Genomic DNA, 14,334 nt, shown 5'->3' with positions numbered 1-14,334 from the left:
TTCTTGTATGTTGTAACATGTAATGAGCTAATAAAATAGTGTTGCAAATACCTTAAAATTAATTATTCCCCAAAATAGAATAAGGGAGTTTCATGTTTTTAAATAAATACAATCCAACATTGGTACAGTTATAGGTAATTTTGAAACCAAATTTAGAATGCACTTGTCTAACCAATCACTGAGCAACCATTCTGGACAGGAGGAAGGAGAGACAATGAATGCATACTTAGCAGATAAATCTATCTATACTAATATATAAACCTGAAGAGTTTGTTTGTTTGTTTGTTTGTTTGTTTGAACGCGCTAATCTCAGGAACTACTGGTCCAAATTGAAAAATTATTTTTGTTTTGAGTAGACAATTAATCGAGGAAGGCTTTAGGCTATAAACCATCACGCTGCGACTAATAGGAGCGAAGATACAATGGAAAATGTGAAAAAAAAAACAGGACGGGTATAAATCATAACTTACATCTTCTTCTACCCACGGGAACGAAGTCGCGGGCAACAGCTAGTACTAATATATAAAGCTGAAGAGTTTGTTTGTTTGTTTGAACGCGCTTATCTCAGGAACTACTGGTCCAAATTGAAAAATTCTTTTTGTGTTGAATAGACCATTCATCGAGGAAGGCTTTAGGCTATAAACTATCACGCTGCGACTAATAGGAGCTAAGATATAATGGAAAGTGTGAAAAAAACCGGGCAGGTATACCTAAATCATAACTTATATCTTCTACCCACGGGGACGAAGTCGCAGGCAACAGCTATATCAAATAAAGTTAGTTACAGACATCGACTGCTAGTTGTATAATAAATAATTAGATTTAGTATGCAATAATTAACTACTTTTCAGTAGGACTATTACATTATACCATGAACTTAAGATATTTTTTCCATTTTTAGTCTAAATGTTGTATAGGAGGGAATAAAGTATTTTAATTATATTCTTAAACTATTGATAAATGGCGATAGGTGGTATCAAGTCTGACTATGAGATAAAAATGGGGATTTCTGCAGTTATTTATTAAAATAACAAAACGTAATATCTATATTATTATAGTAAAGAATAATTATTACAAAGCTTGTTCTCCTTCTACCATTTCTTTTAAATTAAGCAATTCAAATTGTCCAGTGCCTTTTGTTTCAGTCCTTATCAATTCGTCCAGTACTCTGAAATTACCGGGGTCAATTAAACAAATAATATTGGCAGTTCCAGAATCCCAGTTTTCTTCTTCAACACTCATAGCTAGTTTTACAACTTTGTCTTTGGTCTTCCTGGCATCCTTTCCAGTCAGTAACATTCTTACTCTCATCTGAGCTCTCTCTAGTGGAATCTCCTTTTTCAATAGCTGTATTACATCAAGTGACTGTTGCTTTGCACTTTTATTTACATTAACTGAGAAATGTATGTCTTTCATAGCTTTTTCTATAATAGAAACTGGATATGGCCTTTTTGTTTCAGGATTGACACATTTGTCTGCTACTGTTGTAGCAATATCTTTGAACAAAGAGTCTATCTGAGAATGCCTTTCTTTATCTGACACCTGCAACTCCCCTTTCTCCAAGATCTCCTTACATATCTCTGTTTGGTCGTCTTTGCCAAATATTTTGACTAAATCCTCCTTTTTTGCAACTTGTCCTTTAGAGACATTTGTAAACACAGTGTGTGTTTGCAGCACTTCATCTATATCCTTTTCCCTAAAACAAAATGTTTGTAAATAAGTCATTTGTTCTTAAATACAACATAAATTTGAAAACTATTGTAGTTTACGACTTACACTTTATTTCGCCATGATATGACTTTATTCCTGTAACATGCAATTTCAAATCTTTTACCTCCTTTCTTTAATCTAACGATTGCAACATTAGTTAAGCGTATTTGATTCGTAGGGGTAAATATTTTTGACATGGTGATGATCTAAGTATTCACAATAAGGAAAATACAATAATAATGGCCGGTCACTGCTTAAAATTCTTATAAATAAAAGTATAAATATACGTATTCCTTTGCTTGCGTCTTACGTCAAACTCAGCTGTCACATGTACACCAATTGTCAAAGAGCAAAAGACAAATTTAGAAATGAGAATCGTATTTTTTAACCATTTTGAAAAATGATGGTGGTTCTTACATTTTTCATTCAGATTTAAATCTTTTTCTAATCAAACAATGTATAAAGAAGTCTCGATGGACTGTAAATAAAACCAAATTTTGAAATTGAGAACAATTTTATAACTTGAATGAAGTTGAAACAGTTCAAGTAGGTAATAAGGACCTCATCGTTCAATTTGTACTTGCAAACGCTTCATTTCTGGCAAAGATTTCTGGACATTACTTGTCTTTTTTTTAAATCGATTTTTGATGATCCGTTATTGTCTTTGTACACTTTAATCATCTGTACTCAAGCATATGCTGTGCATGAAAAACAATATAGTTTTGTCTCTGGTTGTGCTGTGTCAGACGCAACGCACGACGTGTATTTCTAGAGAAGTTGGCCGTCATTTTGTTATATTTGTGTATTTTATCTGCGATTTTATGTGATTAATCATAAAAATGGCGAAATTAGTTGATATATATAACAGCGAAAAAGAACCTGTAATAAAAAGACGACAATTGCCGTTAACTATATACGAAAATCTTACTGTAAGTGGTTTCATGCACTTTGACATTACCACAAGCGTAGATTATTCAGGAAAAAGAATTGCTCACTGTAAAATATTTATTTGTTTGTGTTGCTTGAAGTAAATGTCGGTTCACTTAATTCTGCCATATAATTTATCGTAGTTTAGTTGAAAATATTGACTACGACAATTTATCAGAGTTCATTGATTTCATTCAATGTAATGACGTCTTGCAGATGACCTTATTTTGCGAATATATTCCTTTGTTGAAAAGCAACGATTTATGTTTTTGTTTCCAGATGATCATGGATTTAAACACAATGGGTCTAATTTGCGACAATCCACAAGTTAAAGGTCGCGAGTACGAAGAATTCATGCGCAAATATAGGATCCTAACGACGGACGAACTGAAAGCAGCGCTCAGAGTCGATGCTTCCGATATCTTTAATGTATTAAATCAAAGCATTCCTTGTGTAGGCTGTCGAAGAAGGTATAGTAGTACTACTTATCCAATCCCAACACTAGCTTTCCTGTAAACTTAAAAACTTTTCTGAGTAACAGTCAAACGTAAATGCTAATTCAACTGATAGTTTATTAGTTATTACAGCTGCTTCTGATTACTGCATATTTTATATTTGGTTATAATAGACAATTTAAAATGCCATAGAGTTGCTAATCAAATAAAGTTTTTTATTGTACATGTTATCAACGCATCATGTTTGGTTGATAACAAAATGATACTGCATTGTACCTGTCTAATTAGTTCAAGAGACTCGTAAATAGTGAGAACAGGACAATACTGAGAAGTCTTTTACCTGATATGTTATTGAGACTATTTATAATCTCACAAATTCAGATAACTTTAATGATGAATAAATTAAAGAAGGAAGATCGTGAAGTGGTTACAAAAGTATATGTAACTTTATTTTGTATGGATTCATAAGATAATACCAGAAAATGTTCAATTTTAAATTCTGTTACTATTCAGTATTTGTGCTGTTTATCATTTAACAATAGTGGTGTGACAAGCTTAAGGTATATTGGCTATTCTCGCTATGACAAGTGTTTTGTGGGTTAGAAATATTGACATTGCAAATCATTATGGTGTTTTATAGTTTTCTATGTTAAATTATAAGTAATATAAATCTTATAATCAGATATAAAGTCTAAGAAATGGTATTACATAGAAATATAAAAATAAATATTATGCAATCTCTCCAAGCTTAGGTTTGGCTATTATAATCTAAAGATAATTTCATGGAAAAGTTCAAATTACATGTGAATTACGAAAGAAGTTTGGAAAAACATGTTCACAAACATTTTGAACTAACAAAGTTACAAACATTTATATATTTGTGAACCTTGTTATTCTACAGAAATTGCCTTTTAGGACTGTCTATCATCTAAAGTAAATAAAACAACTGAGTCAAAAATAGTTTTTGATAATGTTTGTTTTGGTTTCTTAAGTATTTAATGCTAATTAATTAAGAGCATTGATAAGCCTATCTAATATCACACTTTTTAACCTATCAAAGGCTAGTACAAGGCTAGGCAAGTGAAGTATGCCGTCAGGCCAACAACATGCATTTACAAAAAACCTATTAGAAGTTATTAAATGATGTAATGGTTTACTCACGCGTATTATCGGGGTAGCCCGACTAGTTTCGGACCCAACCGGAGTCCTTAATCATGAGCAGACGCGGCGGGATTGCAAGTCGAACTGCCGCGTCTGCTCATGATTAAGGACTCCGGTTGGGTCCTACATCATTTAATAATGAATAATTCTCACGATAGTTACTATCTAAATTTATTAGAAGTGTTTATTATATCTTACATGGTTTATTATATTACATGATAACTATTTTTTTTTTTCAGTGTGGAACGCCTTTTTTATCAGCTATGTAAATCAGGACATCCCACATTGGATCCGTTGGTGCTGACACCAGATGAAATAATGACAATAAGGGAAGATAAAATAATACATCCACAGTCACTCGCTACCCTGCTAAACGGACACAGGTACTTGCACTACTTTTATTTATCCTGTATTCCTTCAACTATTTCTTAATTAGCTGAAAATAGGCAATTATTTAACATGGTAAAACAGATAATAGCACCAAAAGATAATATACTCTGTTCAATTAAATGAAATGGTCTGAAACTATAGAAGTGAACGGAATATTTATACATTTTTTCTACCAACTTGAAATAGGAGGAGAATCTCAATTCGTCTTTGTGTTTGTCTACCGATATCCCGCGAAAATAGTGCAAGGTCGATTGGATCATTGACCCTGGCAATGGTTTTTTATGTTCTGGACTTTGGACTGGATGAACCAATTTTGTTGATTCTATTTTCATTTAATGTTTAATTTCATCGAGTTTGGTTCAGCCGTTTTTGTTGTTCAGAAATTTTTATATGTTATCTATTTAAAACGTCCTGCACTGATTGCAAAAACTACTTAGCTGACCGTAGTAACGGCTCCTGTACTTCGTAATTTAAAAGTTCCTCCATAAAAAACGCAGACTATTTAAAAGAAGAAAATATGGTCCTCCCCTGCAAAATACTTCTGATCACTAGAAGTTTGATGAATAACTTCCAGAGATCCTATTTATCATATGGCCATATCATCATCATCCTACTTTTTTACCATACTCTTTTTAGTTCAGAAAACGGAAGCTAGACCTTTATGTCGTGTTTTCAGTTCGGGTATTGAGTGCCTAATCCTCAGTCAACCACGGTGGAAGAAATCGCAGAGGTGTACGTTACACTCACTAGAGGCGGGCACAGCACGAGGCTGGGGCGCGGGCGGGGGCGCGGCGGGCGGGGGCCCGGGCGCGGGCGGGGGCGCGGCCGGCGGGGGCGCGGCGGGCGCGGGCTGCGGCTGGGGCTGGGCCGCGTGGGGCTGGGGCGGCCGCGCGGCCTGGCGCGCCGCCTGGGACGCCATGCGAGCCTCCGCCCGCGACCACGTCACGCTCGTACACTTTAACACCTTACACGACACGCTGCACAACTATCTGAGGAAACATCGCTTCTGTGCTGACTGTAAAACTAAGGTGCGTTCGTTCTTAATTAATTATCCAAAACATGAAAATTCTCCATCCTTTCTTCCTATATTTACTCTCTACTCTACTTACTCTACGTCTACCCTATCTACCTACTGATTTTGTTTACTCACTGTCAGCATGTAGTAAAAAATCAATATATTTTAAAAACTACAGGAAACATTCATGTCCAATATTAAATACGAAGATTTCTATATACATGTTACTTTATTGCCAATAATATGTTATTACCAGTTGCATATTATCATCAAGCATCACTTGTAGTCAGTTGGACGGATAACATTTTTGCACGAAATTTTCTTATCAGAATATTAAAATATCATCAATCATTATGTTGACAACCCGACAATGTAGACGCATTGAAAAAGATAAACAAAGTATAGAGTGTTGCCTAGCAACAGATGATAAATATTAGAAGCACTCTTGTGAGAAAATCTAACTTTAAAGTTGGTAAATATAAAGAGTGAACAAAAGCTAAGTACATTTTTCTTCATCCAATAGGTATTGAGAGCATATCAGCTGTTAGTGGAAGAAAAAGAACCCCAGAAAGAGAAGGGCTACGTGGGAGCACTGTACGGCGGAATAAAGCGTTGCCTCTTAGACAAGCACCTGCACCTCCAAGCCAAGACTGACTATATCGCGCACCTCATAGCCAGAGCGGAACCAGAGCTACTCGGCAACCATAGAGAAAGACATGCTAAGACATTAGAGATCGCACAAGAAGAGGTAATACAATTAAGCTTTAATAATAGAATTGAATGTATCTTTGATATATTTGTAAAAGGGTCATGCCATTGTTCACGCATTTTCTACTTAGTTAATAAGTTGTCCATATTTAATAGACATAACATATGAGTTAAAATTAAAAAATAACATTGATGATGTAAAAAATATTTTTAGGTGCTTATCTGTCTCGGTATATGCATCTATGAACGACTACAACGCATCTCCCTAAGGCTACGTGAGGAGGAAGGCACGTGTCAAACACTCGCCGCGGTCGCTGTCGAAGCACTGTACCGTAAGTTCGAGACGGCCGTCGAGCACAAAACTGGTGTTTCCAAACTCCAACTTCTGTACGATGAAATCACTCAAGAAGAACTCACCAGGCAACAAAGGAAGGAACAGAAGAAACTTAAAAGACGCAAGAAGAAGGAGCGGCAGGCGGTTGAGAGCAAATGCAAAGTATGTCACTTTATTTATTTAGTTTATAAATTAAGGTATAGCATTCCAATCACACTAATGTTGTACTCTTCAGGAGGCTGATTCAGAGGAACCCGATGAAAAGTGCCAATGTGAGGAATGCTTGCTTGAAGAAAGAGACACCCCGACTGATCTGCTTTCACCTCGCGACTACATCAATAACCAGTGTTTCGAAGCCAGTGGCGACGGGTGTCAGTCTTGTCAGGAGGACACTACTATCAAACGTCGCTCGCCCAAAAAGTCAGGCAAGAAACGGACCAAAAACGGCAATCTCTCGCCAAATGAGCATTCCCAAGACTGTGGTTATTCATCCGGGAACAATGGAGGTTGCTGTGAAACCATGTCCGGCTCGTCCTCCCTCATGAGCTCGCCCGAAGGTTCTGAAGTGGCGTGTTCTGAGGGATTTTGCAATCACGAAAGAGGCGACTGTTTAGATTTGGCTAAAAATGATAAGACTATGTGCACAGGTTTTACACTTTCTCTACAAGAAATGTTAATGGTAAGTCAAATGTTACATAATGATTACGAATTCCATAAGTTTATTATTTGTCAATGTAAATAACTAATAGGCAATGAAAGGTCAAAGGGCGATAAAACAGTAATTTATTACGTTTTATTCCCACATTTTAATTCTTGTTTTGCTAAGTTTGTTATTTCTCTTCTAGGATACGTGTTCGTCAGACGAAGAACAGGATACCAGTTATATTCCTATAGAGGAAGTAATGGAATTCAAATCACGTAGAAATATAACCGAAAAAAGACAGGAGTTGCGACAAAATCTCCGCCAAAAATTCGCTCAGCTTTGTGTGAACACGCCGCAGATACAACCGCTTCTGCAGAAACCGGATAAGCAGGCAGCTTAGCTGGCGCGTCCACCTGTCCCATCATTCAACTGCACTTTGTATCAGAGTCATTTTACTCCAAATGACAGTATAACTATAACCCGCTTTCTCGTTCCGTAGAATACACCACACATACATAACTAATAAGTTTTTAAATCTGGTCAGTGTTTACTCAATTTAAAAATAACTCTAGATGTCTAGATTCAATAGAAATGTGTTTCAGGATAAGTCCTTCAGATATATTGTTACATTGCAACTACAGTAATCTTAATACTCAGAATTATATCAAGTAGTTGAACATAAATAAGAAATCAGTGCAAATATTAGTAGACTGATGTTTATTTGTAGAAGAACTCAAATTTATATTGTTTCTCTTTTTAATGAAAAATCTATATATATTATCATGACTTCTTTCTCCTACTAAATATCATAAAAATGGATATAATATATGAATATAATTATCTTATTTTCCCAAATTATATTGTTATGATGTATTTATAATATACATAAAACATTGTAACCATAATGCAATAGAATAGTATAAAGTTGGCGGTTCATAAATATAATTATTCATAATTTAGCTAAAAAAAGTGTTTGTTTGGAAAGTCATCGCGCAAGTTATTCAGCGCCATAAATTAATCTAAAGTGCAAGTTTGAATGATTCCAATTATACAATGGATTGACTGGATAAAAACCAGCATTTAATATATTTACTATTTAAAATTGTTAGAAAAAGCTTAGTAATGAAATATTTAAAGTAGCATTTTTTGATCAAATTATTTTATTTCAATGCTTTATGTGACTCAATATTATGTGGTACATGATAAATATTGCTCGTTATCAAAAGCTTAGAAAAGCTGAGGTCAGGAGTTACCTTGGCTGTTTCGCCATTGTTATAAAAGTCGGAAAACATTTGTAAACTCAGTTTTAAATATACTATATGATACAGTGATAACATTTTTTATTGAAAAAAATAAACAATATGTACAAGTACCCCTAAACTAAATAGAAACCAATGGTATCTTATTATGATTATACTAACACTACTAGTTGTGGCTATAATGCAACACCTTTAAAGTTTTCCTATGCATAATGTAGCATTAGTTCCTCCAAACCCGAAAGAATTCTTCAAAGCTACTCTGTGTTCTGCATTCCACAATCTCTGTTCATTTGCAACATAATTTAAGTCATCAACTGGTTCTTCCAAGTTTATTGTAGGTGGTAATACTCCATGGTGACAGGCTAGCACAGTAAAAATTGCCTCTAAGTTACCAGCTGCTCCTAACAAATGGCCATGAGCCCCTTTTGTGGATGACACTGATATATTAGCACTATGTTTCCCAAAAAGGTTCTTTATGGCTGTTGCTTCAATTCCATCTCCTACAGGTGTGGATGTTGCATGAGCATTAATATATGTGACATTGTTTTGATCTATACCAGCATCCCTGAGTGCCCGGCTCATGGACAACACTGCCCCACTCCCATCATCTTTTGGAGTAGTAATATGAGAGGCATCTCCAGACAAACCATATCCTAATATTTCAGCATACATTTTCGCATTTCTTGCTACTGCATGTTCATATTCTTCTAACACTAAAATGGCTGCTCCCTCACCCATGACAAATCCTTCCCTCTTTTTGTCAAATGGTCTGGAAGCCTTTTCTGGTGTTTCATTAAATGAAGTGCTTAATGCTCTTAGTCTACTGAATCCTGCAATGGCAAGGGGACTGATGCAGGCTTCTGCACCACCACACACCATGACGTCTGCATCTCCATTTCTTATGAATCTGAAGGCATCACCTATTGAGTGAGCTCCTGTGGCACAGGCTGTGGAGACTGCATGGTTTGGTCCTCTCAGACCATATTTGATACTAATGTGTCCAGCTGCCATGTTAGGAAGAATCCTCGGAACAAAGAAGGGGCTGACTTTATTGTATCCCACTTTCAGTGCTTCATTAGTATCGCAAACATCTTTTAGGTCTATCATTCCCATACCAATAGCAACTCCAGTTGCTTCTTTGTCGACATTATTTTCTGGAAACCATTTGGCATCAGATAAAGCTTCTTCAGTTGCCACAAGAGCAAGGCATGTTGCAGGAGCCATTGATTTCAGATTGCTTTTTGATAAAGCCTTCATTACTTTGTCGTCTGGTGGTATAATTCCAGCTATTCGACACGGTAATTTAGAGTATCCATCACCTTTTAACGCTACGATTCCACATTGGCCTTTTAATATATTCTGCCACACCAACTCGGTACCGGTACCAAGAGGAGACACGACACCCAGTCCGCTGACAACTACTCTTCTACGAGATGGAGCTTGTGACAATTTCCTAATTTGACGAATTATGTTTCCAGACATGGTTTATTATAGGATGCAAACAAAATAATAAAAAAAATATTATTATATACTTGACATATTACTTGTACTCTAATATTTGGCTCGTAATTTGTTACGAGTTACATAAGCATAAAAGCTGTGGTTTCGACTAAAGCACTGTTTTAAAATTATTGAAGATTGATAAGAATACTAAATAAATAATGAGAAACAAGGTTATATTTTAATCAAAACAAAGTTGACTTGACAAGTTCATCTGTCATCTTCTAAGTTCCCTATTTCTACTGTTTATCAGCAGACATTAAAAAAGAGGGCATGTTGCATTGCTGAAGACAAAAGCTGTAATAGTATAGTTGATACATAGTAAAAGCCGCCGAGGTCATCTTCGCTATCTGAAATCTGAAAAGTTGTTCTCTCCCTCCGGAAACCTGACGGGAACGAATAAACGAACTATTAACAAGGTTTATTTCTGAACGAGGTTTTACTATTTGACAGATATTTTGACACCAACTAATGTCAAAATAAACTATACACCGCACTGACGTTGATTTATTATGATTTTGCTATTTGGTGACTAGGTAGGTACTTTACTGTTATTCCTCAAAATGTACAGTTACGAGGAAAAGGTGAGATGTGAATCAAGCTTCTAGTAATATACCGACTCTTGGCAGTGCAACCCGCTAATCAATAAGTACAAAAGTTACAAAGTTGGTGTTTGTCGAATAAGACTTTCTAATTTCCTGTTGCTTACGTACTTCTATTCATAAACAAAGTATACGAATACCAATTAAGTACAATGGTTGGTATGAACTTGAAATTTATTAATAATAAATTATTTATCTCATTAGCTTTAGTTATAATTTCGGTAATATATCGGGATAAACTGAGGCTATATTATGAAAGTTTCGTCAATGACCTAAATACGATTGATAGATCTGGAATATTTACCAATTCGAAATTAGCAGAATATGATGGAGAAATACAAAAAAGGTTGTACTTAGCTGTATTAGGCAGTGTGTTTGATGTGACCGAAGGTAAAACACATTATCAAAAGGGTGCATCATACAATTACTTCATAGGTAATTTCTTTCACAATTTCATACTGAAATAATTTAAACACTGAGTCTTAAGTTAGAAATATTTTATTTGAATTAATATAATTTAGGTAAGGATGGATCAAGAGCCCTTGTTACGGGTAATTTTAAAGATGAGAGTGATGAGAAGGACCATGTTATTGATTTATCTTGTAATGACTTATTCACCTTGGTCCACTGGAGAAACACCTACAAGAAAAAGTATATTGAAGTTGGTAAGCATTTAAAACTATCTATCTGCTCATAATGGTTCTGAATCCAATATTTCTTCCAAAATGCTGATATCAGGACCTATTTAACTGTCAGGTACTTCTTCTTCAAATATATGCTGAGATAATGTTCACATTAGGTTTGAAAAGGTATACCTAGTCTAGCCTTTTCTGATTTTTTTCTACAATTATAAAATTGTCTTTTATTCTTTAACTGCAATCATGTTTTACATGGTAGACCTATCAGCCTGATATCTTCATTAAAAAGGTGCAGTAATTGATATGACTAATAGCCATGCAAAGTATAGGCTGTATTGTGAATTATTTTCTATGTTCTATAACAACTGCTATATTTTAGGTATCCTTATAGGAAGATTTTATGATCGCAATGGTCAGGAGACAGCTTATTCTAGAGAGTTTAGTAATAAACTTAAACAATGTGAACAAGAGAAGGAAAGTTCTAGAAAGGAGAAAGAAAAGTACCCTCCATGCAATATATCTTGGAGTGCAGATGAAGGGACCAGGGTGTGGTGCACCACTACCAGGTAAACTCATATTTTTTAAATGTGGTTTATTTAGGCTCCAGACGGTCTGCATTTCAACTGCAATCCAAACATCAATTGCAATTTGAAAGCAGTTGACAAAACTGATTAGAACAGCAAACCAAATGTGCAGTCTGATTACAGTACAATTGCAGTCTGGGAGCAATGGAACTTGAAATGCAGTCCACCTTTCTAGAGCCTAACTATATTGATATTAGCATCCTTCTCCACATTGGTCTTCTATTAATTCTTCTCAGTATTTATTATTCTATGTTATTTAATTTATCAAACTTACTTATAGTATCAGCAGTAGATACCGGACACAATAAGTTATTATTATTAGCAAGAGGGAGAGTCTTCTCCCAACAGCAGGTTGTAAGGCATTTGTAAAACTTAGATGATATTATATTGCATTAACTGTTTCTGATGTGTGAATGTTAAAGATAAATATTAGAATTAGTGAAAAGTGGCCATACCAAAAATAGTACTGTATATAATTTTATTACCATTACAAATCAAGACCAACAAACCACTTTAGACTAGCATCCTTTATACATTAATGTATTTAATTGCTGCCATAAGTAATTATGTTTAATGTTGAAGTGGTGGTGTGAAAAGAAGTTGGGTAGGAGTTCCAAGGCTGCTGTACACCCCTGGAGTGGAGAATCCACGCTGTGCATGCATCAATGTACAAGAACAAGATGCTCAAGGCCTTTTCAAGGAGTATAAAAACTGTCCCAAGTCAGCAACAGAGTGTATAGTTAATAATTAAATACCAACACAGATAATTGTGTACCTGAAATACATTCCTCTATTCCATGTTACCATTTTAACAGATTTTAAGTTTATGACGACAAGGTGTGATGAGATCAAATAATTACATAGATATTATAGATGTACTGATACAGATACCATTCTATTTCTTTGTACAAATAACAAATAAGATGATAATATTGTGATAATTGTAATAAATGCAAATATATTGATTTTATTGTGAAATTTATTTTGTATTATTGATACACAGGAAAATAATACCATAGGTAATAAGTCTTACAAAATTCATTAATTAACCTTATCCTTAGTTGATGAACAGGCTTCTGTTTGTACTGTCTCATCCAATTCCAAGCATTCTATGTTCTTAAGGAACACTTGCATGGGAATTTTCTTTCTATTTAAAAACGATTTGTTACCAAGCAGTTTCTTTATTTTGGCTCTACGCCTCTTTATCTTCTCTTTTGTATATTGGTTACCTAGTTGGAATGTCAGCAGTCTTTTTATTTTTCTCCCGCCAATGAGTACTTCAGTCTCACTATTTTGTGCTTTAGGCTCTTCATATATGGTTTCTAAAGTTTGTGATAGAGATTTCACTTTTTTATTAAGATACAATGCTTCTATTTGTTTAGGATTTGCATTTTCTGTCATAATACGTTTACTGGGTTTCATACTAACTCTACGATTTGAAGATTTGCTTGTTTCTGGCATAATAGATTTTCTTTTTCGTAACACTCGTGATGTTAATTCTGGCACATGAGATTTTTCTTCTGCAGCATCTATATTGGGGTCATCGATTTCCATTATATCTAAATGGGCCATTCTGTTAGGTAGCTCAGTATCCACTCTGTGAATAATAATATACCGGAATTAAGAAAACAACACGGGCGATTGTTGAGATTCATAAAGATAAATAAAAAAGCTTACTTAAACGCCTCCATATTTAACACTACTATGTATTCATATCTTAAAAAAATAATTATGTTATTTCACGTCATACACGTTACTATAAACTAACGTTTCAGTTCATAAAAACCGTTGATTCACTACTTTTTTAGGGAGTGAATATAAACAGAACTAAGCGCGCCACGAAATAAATGTGGCACAGAATAGTTTTCGGTATTGATGGATTTGAAACATGTTATAATGTTGCCAAATAAAAATATAAACCAAGATGTTCTAACAAAGACTAATATGGGTATATTTTACTAAAGATTAATATAAAATATAACGTTGATTTTTTGATTCGGTATTTATAGAATCCACAAAAGATCTGTTCTCCTTTTTAAAGTCGGTTAATTCTAGGCTTATGCTGACATAAGGTCATTTTTGGTTGGCATAAAATTTAATTTTGTCATTCTGTATCAAGCACCGTTATTAACGGTTATTTGTATCCCCATACTTCATAAATATTGTATATTAAGAGGGTTATCTACCCTCAGCACGCATTTTTAAATGTAGATTATAATATTTAGACGAATTGTAATAAAACTCTGTTAGATAAGTTACTCTGTGTCAAATTCAAATAGGATATTATTCTTCGTATACTACTTTAACTTTGTGGGTAGTTTTAAAAGTTTTATTTAGTTATTCCAATAACACACAGGGCGTAATTATAATCGACATTCCACGAGAACGCAATTTACAAATTTAGGTGC

At 34.7% G+C, this 14,334-nt stretch overlaps 5 protein-coding genes across 5 annotated transcripts; 2 read left to right on the top strand and 3 right to left on the bottom strand.

Moving 5' to 3' along the window:
- Positions 1-994: 994 nt before the first annotated feature.
- On the bottom strand, positions 995-2,034 carry LOC113491728 (ribosome maturation protein SBDS). Its single transcript, XM_026868863.1, has 2 exons — positions 1,777-2,034; positions 995-1,696 (listed from the first exon to the last, which is right to left on the bottom strand). The coding sequence occupies exons 1-2, from the start codon at positions 1,905-1,907 to the stop codon at positions 1,072-1,074; spliced, it is 756 nt and encodes a 251-aa protein (XP_026724664.1). The 5' UTR covers positions 1,908-2,034; the 3' UTR covers positions 995-1,071.
- A 403-nt stretch (positions 2,035-2,437) lies between these two features.
- Positions 2,438-8,674, top strand: LOC113491730 (gametogenetin-binding protein 2-like). The gene is made up of 9 exons (XM_026868865.1): positions 2,438-2,639; positions 2,917-3,107; positions 4,493-4,636; positions 5,320-5,408; positions 5,496-5,671; positions 6,182-6,406; positions 6,581-6,862; positions 6,936-7,379; positions 7,546-8,674. The coding sequence occupies exons 1-9, from the start codon at positions 2,550-2,552 to the stop codon at positions 7,741-7,743; spliced, it is 1,839 nt and encodes a 612-aa protein (XP_026724666.1). The 5' UTR covers positions 2,438-2,549; the 3' UTR covers positions 7,744-8,674.
- Positions 8,667-10,296, bottom strand: LOC113491726 (3-oxoacyl-[acyl-carrier-protein] synthase, mitochondrial). Its single transcript, XM_026868861.1, has one exon. It carries the CDS (start codon positions 10,082-10,084, stop codon positions 8,795-8,797), a length of 1,290 nt encoding a protein of 429 aa, XP_026724662.1. The 5' UTR covers positions 10,085-10,296; the 3' UTR covers positions 8,667-8,794.
- A 569-nt stretch (positions 10,297-10,865) lies between these two features.
- LOC113491727 (neuferricin homolog) lies at positions 10,866-12,904 on the top strand. Its single transcript, XM_026868862.1, has 4 exons — positions 10,866-11,139; positions 11,226-11,369; positions 11,722-11,908; positions 12,509-12,904. The coding sequence occupies exons 1-4, from the start codon at positions 10,866-10,868 to the stop codon at positions 12,675-12,677; spliced, it is 774 nt and encodes a 257-aa protein (XP_026724663.1). The 3' UTR covers positions 12,678-12,904.
- Positions 12,888-14,333, bottom strand: LOC113491729. Its single transcript, XM_026868864.1, has 2 exons — positions 13,604-14,333; positions 12,888-13,523 (listed from the first exon to the last, which is right to left on the bottom strand). Exons 1-2 carry the CDS (start codon positions 13,615-13,617, stop codon positions 12,968-12,970), a joined length of 570 nt encoding a protein of 189 aa, XP_026724665.1. The 5' UTR covers positions 13,618-14,333; the 3' UTR covers positions 12,888-12,967.
- Position 14,334: the final 1 nt, after the last annotated feature.

This window comes from Trichoplusia ni, chromosome 3 (genome assembly GCF_003590095.1).
Source record: "Trichoplusia ni isolate ovarian cell line Hi5 chromosome 3, tn1, whole genome shotgun sequence".
NCBI classification, from domain to species: domain Eukaryota; kingdom Metazoa; phylum Arthropoda; class Insecta; order Lepidoptera; family Noctuidae; genus Trichoplusia; species Trichoplusia ni.
This window is presented reverse-complemented; position numbering and strand designations above follow the sequence as displayed.